The 25,060-nt window shown below is 40.5% G+C and overlaps 2 protein-coding genes and 1 long non-coding RNA gene across 3 annotated transcripts; 1 reads left to right on the top strand and 2 right to left on the bottom strand.

Annotated features, from left to right (window-relative positions):
* Positions 1 to 447: 447 nt before the first annotated feature.
* tcta (T cell leukemia translocation altered) lies at positions 448 to 2,135 on the bottom strand. The gene is made up of 3 exons (XM_062546268.1): positions 1,786 to 2,135; positions 1,387 to 1,441; positions 448 to 1,146 (listed from the first exon to the last, which is right to left on the bottom strand). Exons 1-3 carry the CDS (start codon positions 1,994 to 1,996, stop codon positions 1,104 to 1,106), a joined length of 309 nt encoding a protein of 102 aa, XP_062402252.1. The 5' UTR covers positions 1,997 to 2,135; the 3' UTR covers positions 448 to 1,103.
* A 121-nt stretch (positions 2,136 to 2,256) lies between these two features.
* On the top strand, positions 2,257 to 24,478 carry si:ch73-361p23.3 (tumor necrosis factor receptor superfamily member 10C). Its single transcript, XM_062546267.1, has 8 exons — positions 2,257 to 2,276; positions 21,344 to 21,473; positions 21,668 to 21,772; positions 21,992 to 22,120; positions 22,332 to 22,401; positions 22,492 to 22,748; positions 22,837 to 22,953; positions 23,541 to 24,478. Exons 2-8 carry the CDS (start codon positions 21,383 to 21,385, stop codon positions 23,636 to 23,638), a joined length of 867 nt encoding a protein of 288 aa, XP_062402251.1. The 5' UTR covers positions 2,257 to 2,276; positions 21,344 to 21,382; the 3' UTR covers positions 23,639 to 24,478.
* On the bottom strand, positions 10,141 to 13,073 carry LOC134092355 (uncharacterized). Its single transcript, XR_009940212.1, has 5 exons — positions 13,049 to 13,073; positions 12,719 to 12,823; positions 10,638 to 10,766; positions 10,351 to 10,426; positions 10,141 to 10,266 (listed from the first exon to the last, which is right to left on the bottom strand). It is a non-coding gene; the product is annotated as an uncharacterized LOC134092355 (long non-coding RNA).
* Positions 24,479 to 25,060: the final 582 nt, after the last annotated feature.

The following is a 25,060-nucleotide window of genomic DNA, read 5'->3' as shown; positions in this document are numbered from 1 at the left end:
GACTTAGTATCGGTATCGAAACAATAATTTTGGTATCGTGACAACACTAGCCTACTTTAAACACATGCTGAAAGTGCTTGAGCCACGTTACAACATCCCGTCAAAGACAAAACTATGTTTATTTGTCTTGTCTTGTCTTGTCTTTTTTTTTTTTTTACTGATCCGAAAAATGATCCGATCCGTGACTCTTGATCCGAGGATCGATCCGAACCGTGACTTTTTCGATCCGTTGCACCCCTACAATCAATCCTCTCTGAAAAGCAGGCAAGTGAGCAGGAGTGACATGTGCACCGACTGGTTCTCTGGATATTTTGCAAGTTCCAAGTTCGTTTCAAATTAGTTCCTCTAAACTACCTCTACATTATGTTTTTCTGCATTCATGTGCAAAAAAATCTTCCACAGATTTAATGAATCATTACATTTCCCAACACACACTTTCAGACAGACTGAACCAAAATGCTTTTTATTGTCCTTCTGGTAGACTGCACCAAGGCAACCCTACCATTACATCTCATCTGCATGATTATCACAGCTTGCTTTCCAATTCAATTCCAATCCAATTTCAATTTCCAATACAGAAGGTTATTGAAAGGGTGGGTCTAAAGTTTGTCTATGAATTCAAATTAGGCAGTGTTTTTAAGTGGCCAACACATTTGCTACCTATTAAATTGTTCATACACCATAATAATGGCGGTCTTCATTTAAATTAAATTTCCACCAAGTCCTGTGTGAATTAGCAGATGCATTGCCAGTTTCATCCTCTCTTTTCGATCCTTGTTCACTACACCTGCACCACTGTCGTCCTAAGGTAATGGGAATCTGTCCACTGAATTATCTGCAGGAGAGTCGGCCACCCACAACGTCCTACATTCACACTCCTGTTATCAGATGCAAGGAAACTCCGCATTGTGTAGAAGAGAGTAGAAGAGAGTCCAATGTACTTGGTGAAGCTCTTCTTGAACTGACATACGTCTAAGCTTTCACTTGTTGGCATCCTGTAGATGCTGTCGAAGTCGTCCTGCAGGCAAATCGCATAGACTCTTCAAAAACACGCCACTACAAGATCCACATTCTGGGATTTCTTCAAGAAGCTTCTCTGGTCATCACTCGCGATGAGTCTTCAGGGCGTCCCCTGATGCACTCTCCCTAACAAAAAGATAGAGGATGACGTGACCGTCAATTGTAGTCTACACAGATTCGACAGTCTGTCAAAATTGCGCAGTAGTAGCGTGGGGCATGCATACTTTCAGATATTAAACATGAGATTAATTAAGCAACAAAGGTGACAACAAATCACACAACATTACCTAAAATGTAGGCCCCCTTTACTGAATTAACTGTAGCCCTAATCACATTCACCACCCAGTTCAGCAACAAGTCACCTACCAACCACTTAGATGAGGAACAGTGTCAGGTGTGCCTCCGTTCTGTCCACCCGTGCCTAAGGAGTACGAAGCAAGGTGTTAATTGGAGACATACATTTATTCAAAACAAGATAACGAAGCAGAGATTTAGCTCACATGACACGCTTGTCAAGGAGTAACACATCTCTGCCTGATGAACCTTATATTAAAGTATGGACTCATTATTACAACAAGTTGCCAACTAACGTTAAGCTTGTTAACTTCATGGAAGGTAAATGTTCACGTTTACCTTAGCTTACGTTAGCTAACCAGTCTACGTTAATTTAGCCACAGGCATAATTTAGCGTTAGCTTGCTATCTGCTGGCTCTCTAGGCCAAAGATGAAGTTGAACATATTCAATAATGCAGCTATTAATCTCACCTTGTCGATAATACATGTCGTTAACGGTATTTCCATATACCTTCCAAGCGAAGTGGATGGCGATAAGGCTCACAATAAGCCAACTAAACAATATTTTAAACACGGCAACTCTCATGTCATTTGCAGTCCAGTCATCCACAAATTCAGACAAAAACGACATTAAACCCTCAACTATCCGAGATAAAAACTCAAAATCCCATGGTTCGTCCATTCTAGTAGGTGTCCCTTGGGTGATTTAAATAAGGTATTTTAGAAATAAAAAGCGCTCGACATATTTTACCACTGCTAGCTTTGGCAACGACTTAGCTAGCTGGTGTTCTCATGTCAACAACAACAAGGTAAAGTCATTGGTTTCTTCATCAGCAGATTCGCCAAAAACAAATAGCACAGAGGTTACGTTACTCGTTTCTGTAAAAACAGGTCAATTCACTTCAAGTCAGACACTAGAAGCTCGTTAGATAATTTTGAAAAGAAGAGTTACAAGTTTGAAGGTAAGGTAGCAACGGAGCACGGACGAATTTATTGTAGGCTAAATTCTAGGACTAGGTAGTTCCATGTCGAGAGAACTTGCGCAAAGTTTCCCAAGGGTTGTGTTCATCATTGTGCTCGATTAGGCTAAAAAATCATGATTACGGTTATTTTGTTCAATTGAGATCACGATTATTAAATGTGATTACTCAGTGATTTTGGAACTATTATATTCAAAATGTAGCCTACATTCTTAAAATGTAAATTGAATTTTAAATAGCCTAATCCAACAGGAAACAATACATAGGCTGTATGATGCATTGGAGAGCATTAATGAAACTGAATGTTGCAAAAATAATCATATTTCGATTATGTTATTTTCATAGTTGTTGAAAGTCACTATCACGATTAATTCGATTAATTGCACAGCCCTACTCGTAAGCCTAGACAGCCGCTTGTTTTAATCAATCATTTCACTAATTCATGTAGGCTAATTTAAAATCGAAAAATGCAGAAAACAAGATGTAGCCTATCAAATAAACATATGACCACCACACTCAGTCCTAATCGCTAAAATAAATCACAGTGTCAATTTATCTCCATTTCCTAGCCCATCCTCTAGCCTGCTATCTAGAAATCTAGACGCCCCTAGCGGCAGCAAATGTAATTTGGCTGGCGGGGCAGTCTAGCAACGCTCCGTAGAGCTAAGGAGCTGAGAAATGGAAAATAAAAGCGGGCCAATCACAGCGTGTATAGAGTCAGTGGGTGGGCTTAACATAATGGTGACTGACATGCGACCAGAAGTTGCGACGGTAACGCATCCTGTTATTTGAAAGCAAGAAGATGATTTGTTTAGCGTTATCCTATTGCGTGGAGAGGGAAGGTTGCACATCCTGCTACTTGAAAACAAGAAGATGATTCATTTAGCGTTATCCTATTGCGGGGAGGGAATTTGAACGACAACTCCCACCCCTCCGATTGAGCCCTGTCTACGGTGAGTGTCCAGACCCTACATCTTGATGTGGGTCTGGCTCATCAGGCTACCAGCCTACTCCAGTGTTGCGCTTTTTTCCTTGAGGGCCCCCTGGCCTGTGTTTAAGACAAGCCAGGGCCTAGGGCTGCATGACATTAGGAAAACATGCGATATGCGATAACATTATTGAGTACTGCGATAACGATATAACTTGCGATATTTAAATATTTAATGTTTTTTTCCATTCTACTTGCTGCTAGCATAGACTGATGCAGACTATTAAAAAAGAAATGCATTGATTTCATTCCAACATTATTTTTAATGGGAAAAATGCGGCTACAGTGGCAATGCAGACATAAATAATCTCGGCTCCTTGAAAGATTTTCTGCTACGGTCAACAAAATTAAGTTGAAATAAATAAAAACTTGAAAACTACTTAAAGCATTCAAAATATGTAATAAATGTAAACATAATCACTTAACTGCATGTCAACTTAAAATGGTTTTCTGACCACTAATTTGTTGAGTCAAGAACGTGTTGCAGAATGGGGTATGATGGCTTATATCAAGGGTGTCAAACTCATTTTCACCGAGGGCCACATCAGCACAATGGTTGCCCTCAAAGAGCCAGATGTAACTTCTAAGACTTGTAGCACCAGCCACAAAATCTTTAGCATCAGTATAAAACTTCTAAAATCGAGAAGTTGAGAAGAGCAACAGGTATCAGCATGACATGTCAGTTCCAGTTTGACTTTTCAATGAGGGTCACACTGATCAATCAGGAAGAGGTCATGCCATGGATTTCTTTTTTTCCCCCTGAGTTTTTAGATTCGAGTATATTCAACTTTAACCGTCGTTGCACAAGTGAAATACCAGTAACGAAATGCAGTTTTACATCTAGTCAGTGATGCAAACAAGTAGGCTAACTGACATGTCAAAAAGTGCATCCGTATGAAATGCGTCACTACACCGTTCCATACACAGAAGCGAACGGTCCCGTCCCGGTGAACTTTTTCTTTGAAGTTTCGATATTGAAAGGTGTTTGTGGATTCTGCGTTGTTCGTTTTAAACTGAAATTAAAATCCAAAGCAACAGGGCGATTACCACACACTTCCAAACTAACTCTGCTTGCCTGATCTGAATGCACCTCTTCTCGGTCGGAAGATAGGCTTAGGCCTACTTTCGCTTTTGGCCAAACAATCACTTGCTCGATTCGCAAGGACTTGGAGTTGGATTTTTATCTAATAAGACTACACACAATGCTTTTTAAACGTAGACGTAAACGTATCACGTAGTTTACAACCACCAATTGAAATCAAAGTAACTTGCATCGATTCCCCTCTCAAAGAAGCACACGCACTTCAAACAATCATGCGTTTCACAGGCAGGCTAAACCGAGCGCGTAATTTAGGCGCTCCGTTCGCTAAAATAGTTTAGAATACTCTATTTTGTTTTCACACGTAGCCTACGCGTTGCTATCACATCTGATGTCGCCAGTTGCACTGATCATGGAAGGTGGTTGATGTGGCCTCCCTGTCAGTCTCACACGCGTGCATTGTATTGCAGTGTATTATTGCCTATACGCAAAAACTGTAGGCTATCAGACCTTTTAAGCTCTCGCGGGCCATATGAAATGAGGTGGCGGGCCGCATTTGACACCTATGCCATAGACTGTATGGAATGCACAGCACAGAAAATTGATGGAATTTATCGAAAATTAAGTAATCTTTGCGGTATGTCTATTGCAAGCGTTGATATCGCGATAACGATATATTTTAGATATATCGTGCAGCCCTACCAGGGCCCCCTACCCGAACTCACACTGAAGACATCGTTTTATTCAGCAATCGGGTTCTAGGGATGAATTACCAATGGCTAGCCCAGCCCGACCTGAAGGTTGCTATTACGCAAGTTCAGAGGTCAGGGGTATCCTAATAAATAGCTATGAATTTAAATGTGGGACACAAATATGTTTTAATTTGGATTAGCCTAAACAAAGTTTTGATTATCCTGCTTATCATGCTCAATGTTTCATTTGCCAGTGGTTCTTATCTGGTCTTGGTTTGTAAGGTTGATTTTTGGAACCCACAATTTCCTGTGGAAAGTTGCAACCCATGTACAGTAGGCTATATTTATGCCTTAAAAGCCAACGGATATGGTGAGCTAACCTAGTAAAACATGCAAAGTGCCTCTAGCCCTACTTGTTTAAATTGGAATATGCAGATGTTTGGCATTCAATTTGTGAAATCTTGATGTCACCTTTCACAGAACTCGGCGAGGTGCCCTATGTAGCATATTAGTTTGGATGGTTTTGCTCTTGTGTGCCAGAAATTTCTTGCACGCCCACTCTGGGGTTTCTGTCCTATTTTGTCCACAATTTTAATTAATCCATATTCTAGTCTACTTCAAATATCAAATATAGGCTATTCAGGGTAGCAGCCTACTGTGTTTACCACTAATTATGTCTAACATGACTTGTCACATATAAACATTAGGCCCACTCGACTTGATGCAGATTTGCACAGATCTGACTTGATATGATGCATGCTGGGATGGACGCAATGCATAGAATTCCTCCAGACGGGATGGACGCTTCCTTATGTGGGAATGCATGCAAAAATGAACAGAAATCAAAGGGATAGGCCTACCTTCTTATAGGTGATTTCTGCAACAGGCTAGCTATACTGAAAACATTAGGATATTCTGCAATTTTATAGTCTGGCTATCAACATAGCTCAATCTTTTATGATTGAACATTAGTCTGGGGAGTACCATGGGCGCAGTGATATCACACACTACTTCCTGCTTGTTGCCTATGGGGACTATTTTCAGATATCACTGCGCCCATGGTACGTTTGCAACTTGCCTTGATTATTACGCCAGATGAGAGTGTAGTTCCGTGTCAAATCAGCCTAGAAAAACGGCAGGTTTCATTTTCAGTTGGTCTTATTGCACTTTATAACTTGAGAAGAGACACGTTTTAAATGGGAAAATTACCAGAAATCTTAGTCACTTGTAAGCGTGATGCTAGCAGGCAAGAAGCTAACGGTCTAATCCAATTCAATGATCTATGCTAGGCTGAAGCTAAAAGTTGTATCGCCAGAATCACAGAATGGCTGGATGAACGGGGAAAAGGTAAATATCGATTGTTTTGCTCGAGGGGAGGTGGGAAATGAGCTTATTTCCAAAAATGGCGGAATATCCCTTTAAGATCAAGCCAAAGAAGCTTCTTAAGAAGCTTTTAACGAGAGCTGTTCACCACGGTGGTGCTGAAACTGAATCAATCGATGCCAGGCAAATCGATCACCCACCCATTTATCACACACAGTGTGTGCGTGCGTGTGTGCGTGTGCGTGTTTGTGTGTGTGTGCCCGGTGGCTATAATCGGGAGATTCGGGAGGATTCCCGGTGGGCTGTTAACGTTTTGAGCCGGTGTGAATATCGTGAGCTTAAATATAGGCCTATTGTTTCCGCAGCCTGGGCCCCTCTGAAAAGATTCAAAACTATTGCTGGAATGGAGAGTACTGGGCAAATCATTCCAACAACCACTGATGAAAAGAGTCTTTGACCTATAGCGTTTATAGTTGGTCGACACAACAGACGCTCATCAGAAGACCGTAGTGAGTGGTTTGGAATGTACAGTGCCTATAGAAAATCATCATACCCTTTTGAAATAGTTACTTTATTTGTCTTACAACCTGAAATCAAAACCCATTTAAAAAAAAATGTTTTTCCAGTTTTATTTACAAATTTAGCTGTACAACATCTAAATAATGAATAATGGCAACACTTCTGAAAATTAATAAACAATGAAAAACTATAGAATAACAGGATTGGAAAGTCATCATACCCCTGACTTTATACTTTGTAGAGCTTCCTTTTGGTTTAATTACAGCAACCAATCTGTTTGGGTATGTCTCAGCTTTGCACACCTAGTTTGGGGATATCTGCCTTGCAGAATTGTTCAAATTCAGTCAAATTCTGTAGAGTATGGCGATCGACTGCTCAAGTCAATCCACAGATTTTCTATTTAAGTCAGGGCTCTGACTTCGCCAATCAAGGACATTCACCTCCCTATTCTTAAGCCACTGCTTTGATCTTTTGGCAGTATAGGTTTAGAATCATTGTCGTGTTATAAGGTGAACGACCTGCCCATCTTCAGCTGAATAGCAGAGGGACGCAGGTTTTCCTCAAGAATTTGGGTGTACTTGGCAGCATCCATTTTCCCTTCCATCCTGACCAATTGCCCAGTCCCCACTGAAGAGAAACCTCCCCACAACATAATGTTGCCCCCACCATGCTTCACAGTAGGTATGGTGTGTTTTGGGTGGTGCACTGTGTTTGGTTTTCGCCAAACATAGCGCTTGGAGTTCAGTGCAAAAACATGCCTGGAATATTCTGACATGTGGAAGAAGGTTTTATGGTCAGAGAATAAGTTTGAACCTTTTGGAGACTAAAGGCCCCGGTACAGTCCACGCACCCGACTTGTCGTGCGACATGTTGACGTCACGGGGAATGTTGTAACCAGTGTTGGGGAGTAACGCATTACATGTAATTGAGTTACGTAATTTAATTACAAAATAAATGTAACAGTAATATATTACAGTTACTGTAGGAAAAAATGTAATTCAATTACAGGTACTTTGGACATTTTTCAAAATTACAATTTGAATTACATCTCAATATTGTCAGCAAAACTTTACAAATAATATTGTATGTAAAAAGAACTGTTTCCCTCCACAGCCATAGTTTGATACGGGACCTTCTGATAGGCTCTATCACGTCTACAGAGCCATCAGCGTAGGCCTACATGCCTGCCTGTAAACGTGTTATGATTATCATTATATTATCCTCACAAAAAATGTGATGCTAATTCATGTATTGAATGCACTTGCTGCCTTGTGCACTTGTACAGAACTGCTCGGCAGCCTGTAGACCAAGGCCGAAATCTTCGTATGGATTTGGGGACTATATATATCATTCAAAAATTGTAAAAGTAATCAAAAAGTAATCAAAAGTAATTAGTTACGTTACTCAGAAAAAGTAATTCAAATAGTTACACTACTATTATATTTTAAACAGAGTAACTTGTAACTGTAACACATTACATTTCTAAAGTAACCTTCCCAACACTGGTTGTAACCATGTATACTTGCGCGTGGTAGTCGCGACACAATTTGCAGTATTCTCCTGAACAGAGGCACGGTATCCATTGACGTTAATGGCAGTAGCAACTAGCTTCTTTGCTGATATTTCAGACTTAGCTTGCACAACTGAAGGATTAGCCTACCATCTTGTTTATGAGATGAGTTTGTGTAATCTCCCTAAATAGAAAGAGATCTTTTTTTTTAGCAGATATCCTTTGGTTGAAAATAAATCTCTTTGTTACCTTTTGCCGGAATGCTTATGTGCCTCGGTCCTAGTCATTTCCCCCTAATTCCTCCTGTTGCAACTCTCACTGGTAACTTCGTTAACTTATCCAACGTAGTTCACGACTGTAAACAAATCAGTCATCCAAACGGCAACTCTCGCTGCAGCCTAGCCAAGTTAACTTCCCACTTCTCAAACGTACTATTATTCAAACTTCATGACTACAGTCGTTTTAAAAATGAATGGGCTTATTTAAGATGTTGGATAGGCTATGATAATGCCTGAATGTGGTTTATGTGGTTGATGACTGTAGAAGGACACTGGCTCCGTGAGCTTGGCTTCAATCTCTTCCTAGTTGTCGTGCGAGGTTGGCGCGCGCGGCTGATATCAAATGTTCGGTGCGCGACACATCGGCGCGCGGCTGAAATGTGGCTTGCGACACAGGAAATGACGTCATTTTGACGTCACATTGTCGCGCGACAGGTCGGGCGCGTCGAGTATACTTCTAGCTTAAGATTGAACTTTTTGGACTGAACTCCAGGCACTATATTTGGCGAAAACCAAACATCTAATCTGTCATATGATGAAGTCCTATCTGAATATGTAGCCTACACCCTGCAGTACATCGACAAATGGCAGCTTGATAAGTACTTAACAAAAAAGAATAACCTTGGCTTCTCTCCTCGGTGGTTAGTGCATCCAATCACGCAACAACTATCTGGCATGTTGTTTAATTCGTTTATTGGGTTTTGTTGCTGGAGAATAACCAACTAGTAGTTGTGACGTCACATACAAAGTATGAATTCTGTTACTCACTGGGCTTTGTAAAATTGTGAATCTCGGCCCCAGTCGTGGCGTGACTGGCTGGGGCACCTGCACCGCACACTGGCGACCCAGGTTCGATTCCTGCCCCTAGGTCCTTTCCGGATCCCACCCCTATACTCTCTCTCCCACTCGCTTCGTGTGACTCTACACTGTCCTGTCTGATTAAAGCCATAAAAAGCCCAAAAAATATAGTTTAAAAAAAATTGTGAATCTCTGCCACTCAAGGGTGGAGGCAGAGTAGAGCTAAACAGTCTCACCCCTCCAAGTAAGATAGTTTCTGGAAGTATGGTTTCCCCTCATTTCTCTAATCAACTGTATACATATTAAATGGTGTAACTAGGTCGAAACATGGACTAGAAAAACAACTGAACAGTATATCACATCATGCACTGTATTCATGTCTGCTGGGACAATCGGTTTCTTCAATTGCTTCAAACTCAGGCCTGCAGCCTAACAGATGATCAGGATAAACGCAATGAAGAGAAGTGCAAGTATCCCTGCAAATAAAGACAGACATTTTTTTACTTCCAAGTTGCATGAATGGGAATAGCACATGCACTGGAAATAGGGAACCAGCTCAAGTTACCATTGTAATATTGTTCAGCAGATGCTGACGGCAGTGAGGTAGTCATTGACTGTGTAGAGACCAAGGATTTGACTTTCTGAGTGTGAATGCAGTATTGATTCAATGACGTTGTTGTTGCCATGATGGTGGCAGGAATAAATGCCTTTGTTGTGAGTCTTGGGGATGAGGAAGGAACCACAGTGTCTGTCCCTTCAGTAGCAGTGTGGCAAGTAACATCAGAAGAAGCACTGCCTTTGACCTTAACACCTAGCGACCCACAACTGGAAGAAAAATGAGAAAACAGCCATATGACAATGCTTTTCCCTATCAAAAACAAATGAATTACAGATAGAAGGAAAACCTACTCTGTCCATTTTTGACACTTTGACGATTCATCAGCTTTATCGCTGAAGAACCCATCCTCACATGTCGAGCATCTCCCTGTAATGAATGTAGGCCATTTAATCATTAAACAATGATATTACATTTGCACATAAAGCCATGAGCAGGTGCTAAACACAGGAAAACGTTAATATCTATTTACAACATTCCTCCCAAACTTTCATTTGTTTTCCAACATACATTTTTGCATAATATAAAAGTACAATATGTCACAAGCATCTGTCCCGCAGGTGAAACATCCATCTCTCACCTGTAGAATCAATTCCAGATCCTTTGCCACAATAACATGTATCTTTTTTTGAAGAACGAGGAGTGAATCCTTCGATGCAATCACATTCAGTATTAGTCCCTGCTGTGCAAGGAGACTTCACTTTTGAACCTGAGGTCATATAGAAGGCAAAAGATTATGTATGGACAAAAAAGGAAGGGAATAAATTACAACTAGGCTAAAACCTATGCAGAAGAAGCTGTTAACATCTTTGGAATTTAGGCAGTCGTTCATAGACAGGCAACATGTCATGAGACTAATGGCTAAATAAGATAAATATCAATCAATGACAAATAATGACAAAGATTAAGGCTAGTACAGTGCTCTTACCTTGTCTACATTGACGACAAGGTCTACAGTGAACATATTCGAAGCGAGCATTTCTGTATTTATCCTTTTCACAGGGCACACAACGATTGTTTTCTAATTGTTTACCTGGGGAAGAAAACTAAATTAACATAGTTTCATCCTTGTGACAGTTAAACAATTGTTGATCAAATTTCTAATAAATAAATGTCATCAGTAAAATAATATACAGGATTACTTTAAGATGGATACACAAAAAGATCAATCGATGAAAAGGAAAAAAAAACTGATCAATGATGAAACAATAGCCTATGTAGTGAAAGCCTTTTCTGATAGCTCACCGGCGCCACATCCAGAAGTCACCACAGTGTCTGTCCCTTCAGTAGCAGTGTGGCAAGTAACATCAGAAGAAGCACTGCCTTTGACCTTAACACCTAGCGACCCACAACTGGAAGAAAAATGAGAAAACAGCCAGTCATATATGACAATGCTTTTCCCTATCAAAAACAAATGAATTACAGATAGAAGGAAAACCTACTCTGTCCATTTTTGACACGATCCATCAGCTTTATCGCTGAAGAACCCATCCTCACATGTCGAGCATCTCCCTGTAATGAATGTAGGCCATTTAATCATTAAACAATGATATTACATTTGCACATAAAGCCATGAGCAGGTGCTAAACACAGGAAAACGTTAATATCTATTTACAACATTCCTCCCAAACTTTCATTTGTTTTCCAACATATACATTTGTGCATAATATAAAAATACAATATGTCACAAGCATCTGCCCACAGGTGAAACATCCATCTCTCACCTGTAGAATCAATTCCAGATCCTTCGCCACAATAACATGTACTTTTCTTTGAAGAATGAGGAGTGAATCCTTCGATGCAATCACATTCAGTATTACTCCCTGCTGTGCAAGGAGACTTCACTTTTGAACCTGAGGTCATATAGAAGGAAAAAGATTATGTATGGACAAAAAAGGAAGGGAATAAATTACAACTATAGTTGTTTACATGACTTAGCACCTCAATATATCTGTGATCTCTTAATTCCTTAATGTCCTCCTAGACCTCTTCGTTCTTCCTCACAATGTCTTCTTTCTATTCCTTCTGCTTCACTTAAATCCAAAGGTGACAGAGCTTTTTCTGTCTATGCCCCCCAACTCTGGAATAGCCTTCCCGATACTGTCAAATCTTGCCCCACTATTACTAGCTTTAAATCCAACTTAAAGACATACCTCTTCTCCCTAGCTTTTAACACTCCCTGACCTCTCCACCTCTCCCTCAAATGTTTCCTTTTTGTTTATCTCCACTGTTGTGTTATCTTCTTAACTTTTCTTGAATTTCTTTTTGTTTTTTATTGATTTTTGTTGTTGTTGTTTGTTTGTTTTTATGTTTCATTAATAGTATCACAATGGCCATCTTTTGTCTACTAACACTGTATTATTATTATTGTTATTATTATTGTTGATTATTATTATTATTGTTAATTGAATCATTATTGTTATTTATTTGTTTTATGTAAAGCACTTTGGTGCAATGCTATTGCTTTTAAATGTGCTATATAAATAAAATATGACTTGACTTGACTTGACAACTAGGCTAAAACCTATGCAGAAGAAGCTGTTAACATCTTTGGAATTTAGGCAGTCGTTCATAGACAAGCAACATGAGACTAATGGCTAAATTAGATAAATATCAATCAATGACAAATAATGACAAAGATTAAGGCTACAGAGCTCTTACCTTGTCTACATTGAAGACAAGGTCTACAGTGACCATATTCAAAGTCAGCATTTCTGTATTTATCCTTTTCACAGGGCACACAACGATCATTTTCTATTTTTTTACCTGGGGAAGAAAACTAAATTAACATACAGTAGTTTCATCCTTGTGACAGTTAAATCAATTGTTGATCAAATGTTTCATAAATGAACGTTTTCTGTAAATAATTACATTACTCTGAATATATATACAGACTGGAAAAAGAAACAAGATCGATCCATGAAAAGAGAAGAAAACTGATCAATGATGAAACGATATGTAGGCTAGTGAAACCCTTTTCTGATAGCTCACCGGCGCCACATCCAGTAGTCACGCACAGTGTGTTCATTATTAATACCCAGGAGAGCGTGTAGAGCCAGTAGAGACCCCGACACCGCATCATTACAGGGCAAAGTCCCAGAGAAAAAGAGACCCTGGTGTGTGTAGCAACAGAGACAGCTCATCAACTGTTCAGGATGTTGGAACCTGTCATGATGCTGTCGTCAGTGCCGCCCTACCACCACGCGCTTCACGCACTGTGCACAGTTTGCGTCGGGCCCGGGGGCACCAACACTTATCCAATAAACATAGCCTAAGTACTGTAGCTTTACTTCAAAATAGCCTACTTTTCAGTCTTCCGAACGCTTACAGTGTCAACATACAGCAACAACATGTTACATGCAATCATGAGATGGGATGACCTTTCAATCTCCATTACAGGCTAGATATAGGCTAATTTCAACGTTATCCATTTAACGGGGAACGCATCTTGGGCGCGCACTATAGCGAGAGCTAGAGCGAGAGAGAGAGAGAGAGGTTCAAGGTGCATTTTCTTTGTTGATAGGCCAACTATTCTTTAATTTCATGATATGAAAAACTTTTTTAAAAGTCTTCCGCACTTCCACTCAATGTATTTTCCCTTCAGTAAGTTACTGGTCCTCAGGCTAAACAAAGACAAAGGCTACAAAAGATTTTGGAGTTATGGTTCCCACTTCTGCAACTTATAAACTGTGAGCGTCATGTCCTCGGTATTTCTTTCTTCAAGTTCCTTTTAATCTAAGTAAAACTAGCTGACGAGACATTGTCATCGATGCCTCAACGCACCGTCAGGTGTCACGTAGTTAGTGCATGCTGTGCAACTCCGATGAGTCCTCTCTAAGTTTCGTTTCTTGTCAAAAATGCCGACGATACCATAATCCTTGACTGAACGATGGCATGTAGTTGCAGATAGTGCTACCTCTTTGACATATCAAAACGAACGAGAAAGCTAATGGTTACAGTAGGCCTATGCAATAACGATGCAATAGGGCCAATGTAACAGGTCGTCTATCCCCTCCCTCGATCACTCGAGAAGGGTATGGATCACTCTGCATTGTGTGTGGTTGAATTATGGACGCCACAACGGAGCTTAATATTGCTGTTTATTACTCTGAAGCACTAGCCTGGGTGTTTCCATTCTGCCTTGCGCAGTGATTTCATTCACGCTGCTAAGCTAAGGCAGTCTGGAAACTAGCACCCAAATTTTCGCCTGATGTTGGCGACCAATCACAGAACGAGCTATGCACAGACACATTTGATAGACATCCGTGGCGCCCAATGAACGGATCTGGGGCCGGTTTCCCGATAACATTAGGCGTGTTCAAGTTCAACTCCAAATGACCTCTTGCAGCAACGAGAGCTGCCGATGGCAGCAGGGGAGGGGATACAAACGCTGCTATGAAGTTGTACACTCTCTACTTCCCGTAGTGTAGACTTGGCTAGACTTGACCATGTGACGAATCACGAGGCACGGACCCGCACGGACCCTTGTGGATATGAGGAGGCATCTAAACACCTGCACATACGTCAGGGATGTAAAAGCCAATTAGGGCAAAGACCTGACGTCATGAAGGCAGGGTCTAGGCTCCGCTGCTCTCCGCAGTACCTCCAGAGCGGCTGCTCTGCTGCTCTGCAGCTGCCTGGTCACGCCTTGCTCCCGCGATAAGTTGAGGCCATGTGATACCGACTGCCGAGTCGAAAACACACCCATCTAGACCATCGTGGACAGATTTTTAACCACGTGCATCTTGTGCTGCGCAGTTTTTGTGCTGCGCAGCCATCTTGAACGCGCCTGTTCACTCTTAGCAGCTACGGAGACTCTTAAGGCAGGGCTATTCAACTTCAGTACCAAGAGGGCCGAATGGAAAAATCACTGGCTTCTCGGGGGCCGCATAAAATAAGACGCGGCAAAATAATTGTATCCAACAATATTTTATGAAGTCAGAGCAAAATTCAGTTCAATTGAATTTTATACAGTGGCAATATCAGTAACCTATGTCAACAAACACTGGAATAGAACTAAGAACATAGCCTACTATCCATATCCATTAAAAAAAAAAAGATAGGCTGCCACACAAACTACACTATTTGAAAACACCCAGGCTACCCATATTTCATACCTGATGTCTGGTAGCTGCCATATCATGCATCAGTGGGGACAATTGCACAGTGTTGATTTACAGTAACTAGCCTACTTCAAGATCATTAGGCTCATAGGTGCTTCAAACACACACAGCCTACAGCGCCAATCTCTCAAATATAATTAGCATTGAATTTAAAGGAAAAGTAATGCCAGCTCTGCCTCTGTTTATCTATTTCACGATTTCTTACCGCCAAAGATTCTAAACGTCGAGCCTGCACAAATCACAAACAATAACATTCCCACGAGTGGAGTGAATATGGCTGTGTCTAAAGAAACGTCTAATTGACAATGAGAATCGTTCATTTTACCCTCTGCAACAAGTAGGCTAGGCTACGAGACTTTCATGTTTATTGTGCAACGAATCCATCCCTGTAAGGAAGGAATATAAAGTCAAGAGGCAATTCTCTACAAACCACAGCTCCTTTTCCACTAACTTTCCCGAGGGCTCGGAGGAACGGAGAATTGTAACATTGTTGATTTGCGCACACTCGAGGTTTAGAATCTTTGGCGGTAAGAAATCGTAATTTAATTAACATTTAATGATAACATTTAAAACTAGTTACACATTTGGAAATTTCAGTTTGTGTAGTGATGTGCTGTGTTCTCTGAGTGAAGATAACTGGAAGACAGCGGGCCGACAGTGCGCTACTCGCCAATCATAAGATCTATGCTCACGCATCAAAGCGAGTTCATTCTCATGACAAGACACGCGGGCCACAGGAAATTTTAACCGGGCCGCATCTGGCCCGCGGGCCGCTAGTTGAATAGGCCTGTCTTAAGGTATAACTTACCAAAGTTGTTTACCTTTATAGTCGTGGTTCCCGAACTATCACTTAGGAGTCTTCTTATGAGAAGCTCCTTACGTCCGACGTACAAGGCACTGTCCACCATGAAGGTGCTGAATTAGGTGACATCGATTGCTCAGAAATACATTTTTTATTTTACGGGGAGGCATGACAGTATTATGAAAGCGTTTTTTGCACAAAAAAAACATTGCTCATATTGCCCTCATAACATTCACGCAACTTCAGCGTGGATGAACTTATTAGCATAATGATAAAAAGTAGAAAATCGATTATAGGCCTACCATTTATTGCGTTTGCCAAGGAGGTTACTGTAGGCTATGTTTTCATCTGGGTTTGTTTGTTGGTTTGTTAGTTTGTTTCCCGTAGGCTATATAAAAATATTCGAACGCTTCAGGTTTGATAGAATGCAGAGGAGTGGTTTTCTAGCTTGTTTGTTTGTCTGTCTGTCTGTTTGTTCGCAAGATAGGCTAACTTTAAAAGTTAAGGATGGATTTCGATTACATTTCCAGGGAAGGTCTGAAATGACCCAAGGAAGAAACTATTTAATTTTGGGAGTGATTCATATCACCGTCTGGATGCAGGAGGCGGTAACGTGTAGGCCTATGTGTTTGCTTGGAGGAGCACACATACAATTTATTTATTTTTTTAAATCACAGCTGGTTGACCAACTTCCTCATTTAATTCAAGCCACACATCCTGTACCACAGGAGCCTGAGAGAATGTGCACATCAAACTTGGGAGAATTTAAGTGGGGGAAATTTAGGGAATCATCCTGCTACACCAACAATGAGACCCTTACATGGACTGAACATTTTATGCTTAAGTTAATGTTAGGATGGATATTGAATGTTGTGATGGGTATTACTGTATAAGCATGGCCCAAACTAAATTATGTTAGTTATTTGTATTTGTTTTATTTATCTGATTGCTTGGCAATCGGTTGCCCCAGCCAATTGTGATGCAGGGGTGCTTTTTTTATATACAGTATATAAAAAACAGACAGTGACAGTGACAGTGGGTTTAATTTGTGACTGACACGGAGTGCAAGTCCTGCTTCCTGGTTCCCAAATCCTCTACTGTGGGTCTGCTTTCTGGAAGATGCTCGCGCAACACAGTTGCTATGTTCACCATTTCCGATAGAGGTTTCTCTAATGTACTGTAGCCTAAATGGGCTAAGGGATCCTAAGGGATGGTGGGCTAAATGAGTGTTTTGTTTTAGGCAGTGATGGGCAAGCTAAGAAAATGTAGTGAGCTAAGCTACCAGTTACTCTATATTTAAATGAATTTTAACTGCTTAGCTTCCTAAGACAAAATGTAGCAGGCTAAGTTACAAAATGGCCATTTCTTATGTTTGCAGGATAAACTGCAAACTAACTTTTTACTACAACTCAAGCTCTTAACTCTAACACTATATTCAAAGTACCGTAGAAAATACGCTGCAGCAAAATGGTAAGGTAGCCTATGTGCCTAAAAGGTCGAAGTAATCTTGTTGTATCTGCTGGTGATTGGATTTTGCCCTGCAACTCAGGCTGGACACCTGCACATTTTTCTCTCCTGCTTCCTTTCCACATTTGCTGGAACAAATCACAAACTTATGCACCAGGCACACCCAGACCATTAGTCTGATTGGTTGAAGGACTATCCAAGCTTATAGAGTAATTTGAACTATGCCCATTGATCACGCCTCTTGTGCAGTAGAAATACAGCGCAGACTCCCCAGATTAATGTTCAGTCTCAAAAGATTTTGCTAACCGGTAGTCATAGTGACCGCCAGGCTACTCGGTGACCCTGTCGTACAAACTAGGCATCCTTTCCATGACTTTGCTGCTTAAATGGCTTTGGCCCATTGTGAGATGGATGTAGGACTTGAGACGCATTACACAGGAAAACCTCCTTTCTACACCTGCAGATGTAGCTCCAATTGTTGCCACTAACGTGTGGGTCTGATGAGATATGCTGCTTTGGCATAAACATCTTGGAAAGCCCCCTCTCCCACAAATTGGCAATAATAGACTCAATTCTTTTCTTGTACAGAACATCCATTGCCCTCTGCTGGACAATATCAAAGACCACATCACTCTCAAAGAAGATGTTCATACAGTATGTGTACAACATGAGCACAAACAAGCTGAGCTCCCCCATAGCACCTGCAGAAACAAATCTTGTGCCGCCATATTGCCAGCAACAGTAGCCTATCTTACTGTGTGAATGAATTAATACATGAAATCAATAAAATGTTACCACATATTTGACCATTATTTTTTTCAGCACAATTTTCTCTTTGTTGATTCGCTGACTATTTTAATTGGGTATTACGGATCTTAGCAGATAATATATAGGTTCGGCTAAAGGAACCAAAGCTGCCATCTTTGCCCATATATAGAGATCCGGGTGGCAAGTTGCATTGCAAGTTCGCTCTGGGGTAACAAAAATCTCAGTTTGTCGTCTTAACATTCTTTGTCCCCGCAGGATATCCTCTATTCGGCCTATATATCTGTAAACATCAAAATCAGAGGATACAGCTCAGCTAAGAGAGTGTAACATATTAATATTATTATTCAAAAAAAATATTAGTTTCACCTTTCTCAAATCTCTCCTCCCAATCTATTCCTAAAAATGTGTGTGTGTGTGTGTGTGTGTCTGAGTGTGGTGGTGATGGTAGTGGTGGTGGTGGTGAGTGTGTGTGTCCAAATTGTCAATTTCCCAAATTTGCCTCCAAGTTGCTAAAACCGCCCCTGGCCACTTGTTTTCAAGTGCAATTAATACATTAATTCTACATTTTGAAGAAACTTTTCCATTCTCTTAGGTTTTTTACCATGAATTATACATAGCAAAAGAATCAGGGAACAAACATTTTAAAAATTAGTGTTCAGGATTTTTTTTTGCTACGCGCACACTGTGACTGCACAAAATCGCACTCCAGCCACTCCACCTGAACTTGGCAGCCCTGGAGGTGTGCGTGTGTGTGTGTGTGTGCACGGCACGCACATACATGCATGTTTGCGTGCAGGCATACATGCATGTGTGTGTGTCTGCATGTGTATGTTTGTGTGTGTATCATGTTTATGTGTGTGTGTGTGTGTGTGTGAGTGAGTGTGTGAGTGACACACACACACACACACACACACACACACACACATTCCATTACCCTCACATACTCACTCACAAGTGAATATACACACACACACACACACACACACACACACACACACACACACACACAGAAGCAAACATACTAACACAAAAGCAAACACACTTAGGCTTTATTTATCTAAACTTTATTTATATAGCGCATTTCGTACAGCAAGCAACACAGTGTGCTTCACAAAGATAAAAACAATAACCATAGAAATCTAAATCCAAGAAAAATAAATAAATAAAAATAAAGTGAAATAGGAAAATCACAAATATGAAAATATGTCCATAAAATGTGTGACTAAGCACACACACACACACACACACACACACACACACACACACACACACACACACAGTATGTATATATAGAATAGAATATAAAAAGTAAAAAAAATAGCAGCACACTCATTTACAAACACAAAAGTTGCAAGAGTAGGGGCTGGAGTAGGAGATGGAGACAAACATATTTCAAACGTGACAAATATAGTTATTTTAGCGGAGAGTACTTGCTGGACTGAGTGGCAGCCATATTTTGTTCCGCTTTGTATTTTGTCCAAAATGACTTACAGTGACAGAAAGAATAGCTGAACATATGAGTGCAGAGGAGACCTTCGCTAGGAATTACCACCGCATCTGTTATTAGTACTAGATGAAGGGGTGTCTATTCCAAGTAATCAAAGTGGGGTTGGAGGAAGTGGTAGAAGCAGATGTGTATCAAACTTCGAGCAGTAGAGAGAACGAAGACATTCTCACAGAGACCAAAGAGTTTTAACACCCCACAGTGCGCTCTTACAACGCCCATGAGTATAAGGAGGAGGTAGAGGAAGGAAGAGAGGGAGGTGGAGAGGTGGGAGGGAAGAGAGTCAGGTTGTTGTTGGAGGTAGCTACTGTATAGCGGAGGTCGATTGACAGCTGGGGATATTTCACCTCAGATATAAGTTGATATTAACATTTTAGGGCTATGTTTTAGGATGGCCTCCAGCCAAGTTCTAGCCTACTGTGTAAACATAAGTTGAAGCTTTGTGGATTGAAAGCTAAGTTACAGATTGACTTACGAGTTGTGGTTGATTAGATGATCAGTTAACTTTGAAACATTCACGTTACTTCGAATAGACCAGTGGCTCTCAAAGTGGGGTGCAGGGACCCTGAGGGTCCACAACCCATAGCCAAGGGATCCCTATTATGAAGTTGTGGTTTATCATTTTAAAAATGCATATGGTGATAGCCCTTTCCACCAATAAAAGTCAATTGTGTATATTTGCTCCCATCCACATCTTGAAGTATTTAATGAGGAACCATTATTTGCCAGAAGTATAGCTGAATAATAATTTTAAAAAGTATTTTGGTCTACAAAACGGTAGGGCGTTTGTTGGCAACCCGCAGTGGACTACTGGAGAACTGATGAGCAAAACACCAGTGGACCACCAGATCTTCCCCTAACAGAAAAAATGTTTTCTTGACAAATCAAAGAAAATTCTTAAAAAATGGCACGTGCAATGCAGGTTTTGGCCAAAACTTTCTAGGGCATGTTAATTGAAGGGGTGTATCTTATATACGGTATGATGGTTAATACATGGCAGACACTTTGGTGTGAAATCGATTTTTGTGATGTGGAATTACCCATATGGTAAATACCATATGACATTCAGAAAAACTGTTTCTTCTTCTCTACGTCAGCCAGCCTACTTGAAGTTATGACTTTTGCAGAAACATTTGCTAGACAGGAAGTCTGCACCCCACAATGTTCTGCAAGATGCCCTATTTTCAGTTGTTTTGTTGCACATATTCTACACAAAGAATGTGTTGGTTAAAGTTTTAAAGGAAACATTAGCCTACCTACTCATTTAATGTATGTCTGGTAAAATTATATATTTTTTTCACTTTTGAATACATTTGATAAAATATTAGTTCCAAAGTTGTATTACTCACGCACACAATAATGGACGATGTTAGCCTTCAGTATTTCCTTTCCATGCTACATTTATAGTATTGAAAAAGTGATACAGAAATGTTCTGCCACGAAAATATGAATATCAGAAAAACAAATGAGTTCTTTCATATTTTCCATGTGGGTGGGGAACGAAAGGTTCATGGTAACCGAAATCCTCTATGTCATGACAGCATCACAGCAGGTACGACCCGAGATCCTTTAGAACAGTTGATGAACTGTCTTTCGTGCGACACACACTACTTTCTCCCCAGGGTCTCTGTTTTACTGGAGGACTTACAGTTTGCCCTGTAATGATGCGGTGTCGGGGTCTCTACTTGCTCTACACGCTCTCCTGGGTATTAATAATGAACACACTGTGCGTGACTTCTGGATGTGGCGCCGGTAAGCTATCAGAACATTGTTTCATCATTGATCAGTTTTTTTTTTCCTTTTCATCGATCGATCTTTTTGTGTATCCATCTTAAAGTAATCCTATATATTATTTTACTGATGACATTTATTTATTAGAAATTTGATCAACAATTGATTTAACTGTCACAAGGATGAAACTATGTTGATTTAGTTTTCTTCCCCAGGTGAAAAAATAGAAAATGATCGTTGTGTGCCCTGTGAAAAGGAGAAATACAGAAATGCTGACTTTGGATATGATCACTGTAGACCTTGTCGTCAATGTAGACAAGGTAAGAGCACTGTACTAGCCTTAATCTTTGTCATTATTTGTCATTGATTGATATTTATTTAATTTAGCCATTAGTCTCATGACATGTTGCTTGTCTATGAACGACTGCCTAAATTCCAAAGATGTTAACAGCTTCTTCTGCATAGGTTTTAGCCTAGTTGTAATTTATTCCCTTCCTTTTTTTTGTCCATATAATCTTTTGCCTTCTATATGACCTCAGGTTCAAAAGTGAAGTCTCCTTGCACAGCAGGGAGTAATACTGAATGTGATTGCATCGAAGGATTCACTCCTCGTTATTCAAGTAAAAATGAATGCTATTGTGGCAAAGGATCTGGAATTGATTCTACAGGTGAGAGATGGATGTTTCACCTGCGGGATAGATCCTTGTGACATATTGTACTTTTATATTATGCACAAATTTATGTTGGAAAACAAATGAAAGTTTGGGAGGAATGTTGTAAATAGATATTAACATTTTCCTGTGTTTAGCACCTGCTCATGGCTTTATGTGCAAATGTAATATCATTGTTTAATGATTAAATGGCCTACATTCATTACAGGGAGATGCTTGACATGTGAGGATGGGTTCTTCAGCGATAAAGCTGATGGATCGTGTCAAAAATGGACAGAGTAGGTTTTCCTTCTATCTGTAATTCATTTGTTTTTGACAGGGAAAAGCATTGTCATATATGACTGGCTGTTTTCTCATTTTTCTTCCAGTTGTGGGTCGCTAGGTGTTAAGGTCAAAGGCAGTGCTTCTTCTGATGTTACTTGCCACACTGCTACTGAAGGGACAGACACTGTGGTTCCTTCCTCATCCCCAAGACTCACAACAAAGGCATTTATTCCTGCCACCATCAAGGCAACAGCTACCTCATTGAATCAATACAGCAATCACACTCAGAATGTCAAATCCTTGGTCTCACAGTCAACGACTACCTCAGTGCCATCAGCATCTGCTGAACAATATTACAATGGTAACTTGAGCTTCTTCTCTATTTCCAGTGCATGTGCTTTTCCCATTCATGCAACTTGGAAGTAAAAAATGTCTGTCTTTATTTGCAGGGATGCTTGCACTTCTCTTCATTGCGTTTATCCTCCTGATCGTCTGTTTTGCCCTGATTTTCAAGTTGGCTGCAGGCCTGTGTTTGAAGCAATTGAAGAAACCGATTGCCCGAGCAGGTATGACCACAGTGCATGCTGAGGAGGATGGGCTGTTCAGTTGTTTTTCTAGTCCACGTTTCCACCTAGTGGCATCATTCAATATTTGCACAGTCTATGGATCTGTTTCGACCTCACTCTGACCGTCACTACGGTCTAAAAAGGAATGATCACCTTCGTTCTGCCTATCACCGAGACCATATGTCAAAATAGTCATGTCCATGACCTCCGGAAGCAGAACGACTTGCGTTAATAAATAGCAGAGAATGCTCCCGGGTCAGTCTCCTATCCCTGAATGCCTCAGAATGGTCCGAGCGACAAGGATAGTGACGGTCATCCCTCGGTCTCACAGATCCATAGTTACATTCGTAACCTACGTTTTCAATTGTCCATAGTGATGGAATCCTTTATTGGAAACTCAACTGTCAAAATTTCGGAATAAATCTGAAAATAAGTCCTTGGGCAGATTTAGATTGAGTACTTTGTGTTCGTGCAGAAATAGGAGCAATATTCCAAGAAGTGTGTTTCTGAAGGTTATTGGCTGCTGTTTCTCTATCACTGTGCTGATGGCTGGTGTCCCTCTCTTGTCTGTCTCTTGGCTATTTCAGACACTGTGTGCAGAAGACCTGTGGAGGAGAGTGGGGACAAGAGCTGCTCCTCTCTGGTCAGCTCCACTGAATCATCACACATGCTGGAGGATGTGTAGCCATCATGCAGCTCATTGCCACCCCACCACTCCCCTGATTTGGGTCATGATTGTCTGCTGCTTTGTCTGATGGGGATAATGTTATGAATGAAGTTGGTGAGTGCTGAGACCACAACAATTGACATGTGTTACTCTGGGGCCCCCTATGACACAAGTGAAAGCAAACCAAACAAACTACTGTAATACTACAGAGGGGTGTGACCTGTTCTTTTTTTGTGTCAAGGACCATATGTACCATAATGTAGATTACATGGAAAATACTGGAGATCATTTGTGATCTAACAAGTGTAGATCTATAGATCTGTCAACTAGTTAAATGCAATGACTATACTAACTCTTTGTCATTTGTTTTTTACTCTTTTTTCTTTTTTCTTTTCTTTAAAAATACCATGTGGGCCTTTGACATGTCTGAGATTTTTTACAGGTTCTTTGTTTGATCTATATGTGCTCATATGCCCTATAGTATTGTTTAAGTGATGGATCTTTTGTAAAGATGTGTAATTTTTTGTCAGTATTTGTGATTTCATGTTCATGATTAAGTCAGTCCATTTGTATGCATTTTGATTGTAATCTTTGTCAATCCCAATTGTGAAAGTGAATTTTAGTAAATACCAAGGGAAAAGCTGTTAACTGACTCCACACGATTTTCAATGCATGACAGAGGAAGTCCACAGTGCACAGTTGAACTCCACATGAGGTTAGGCCATTGGGTACAACCTGTTCCCCTAAACGCAGAACACTGCCTTCGCAGGGCCCCACTCGGTGTAACTTTGCAGAGAGAGCGAGAGCGAGAGCGAGCGTGAGCAGAGAGGTTTGTCAGCTCTCGGTTTAATAATAGGGATTTCCCCCTCCCGCTGGAAACAACCATGGTGGCTCTCTTTTTCCTGTGCTTCTGTGAAATCACGTTGACACCTGAGGACCGTAAACTGTGACCCAACAAAATGAGAGATAGAATGAAGACGTTGTTGATGTTCTTTCTGCCTCATAATTTCCCCTGATGGATGGGGTTGCTTATGTTTCTTTCACTGGAGTGACATTTCCGTGGTATATGCTATTTCAGGCATTTCAGAGGTTGCTTTTAAACTTTATGTCTAGTTCATTGAGATATTAGACTTATATCTTTGGTTGCAAGGTGAGACATTGTCAACTTGAATTAGAAAAGAATACAAAATCAGTCTTCATCTTAAGGTCTGTATGAGCCAGTTACTAGACTAAGTTTATTATTTAGACACATACAGTTATTACTATGAATTCACTAACCACTGACAAAGGATAAAGGAGCATTCAAAAAACGGATAGTTCATAATCTTAATTATGATTGGCTGAATCACGCTTGATGCTGTTGTATAATCAGCACAAACATACACCTTGACTGCATTTCATTCTGTATAACTGCACAACCACAACCTGATCTAAAAGTTG

This window comes from Sardina pilchardus, chromosome 9, assembly GCF_963854185.1.
Source record: "Sardina pilchardus chromosome 9, fSarPil1.1, whole genome shotgun sequence".
Taxonomy (NCBI): Eukaryota; Metazoa; Chordata; class Actinopteri; order Clupeiformes; family Clupeidae; genus Sardina; species Sardina pilchardus.
The sequence above is the reverse complement of the archived record's forward strand: the minus strand, read 5'-3'. Positions and strand labels throughout refer to the sequence as shown.

Excerpts from the sequence above, each read along its gene's own strand:
- tcta (XM_062546268.1), bottom strand. The coding sequence starts at position 1,996 with ATGGACGAACCATGGGATTTTGAGTTTTTATCTCGGATAGTTGAGGGT. Across the intron at positions 1,442-1,785 it reads CGACATGTATTATCGACAAG|GCACGGGTGGACAGAACGGA; the intron begins GTGAGATTAATA and ends CGTACTCCTTAG. Across the intron at positions 1,147-1,386 it reads GTTCCTCATCTAAGTGGTTG|GGAGAGTGCATCAGGGGACG; the intron begins GTAGGTGACTTG and ends TCTTTTTGTTAG.
- si:ch73-361p23.3 (XM_062546267.1), top strand. The coding sequence starts at position 21,383 with ATGATGCGGTGTCGGGGTCTCTACTTGCTCTACACGCTCTCCTGGGTA. Across the intron at positions 21,474-21,667 it reads GACTTCTGGATGTGGCGCCG|GTGAAAAAATAGAAAATGAT; the intron begins GTAAGCTATCAG and ends TTTCTTCCCCAG. Across the intron at positions 22,402-22,491 it reads TCGTGTCAAAAATGGACAGA|TTGTGGGTCGCTAGGTGTTA; the intron begins GTAGGTTTTCCT and ends TTTTTCTTCCAG.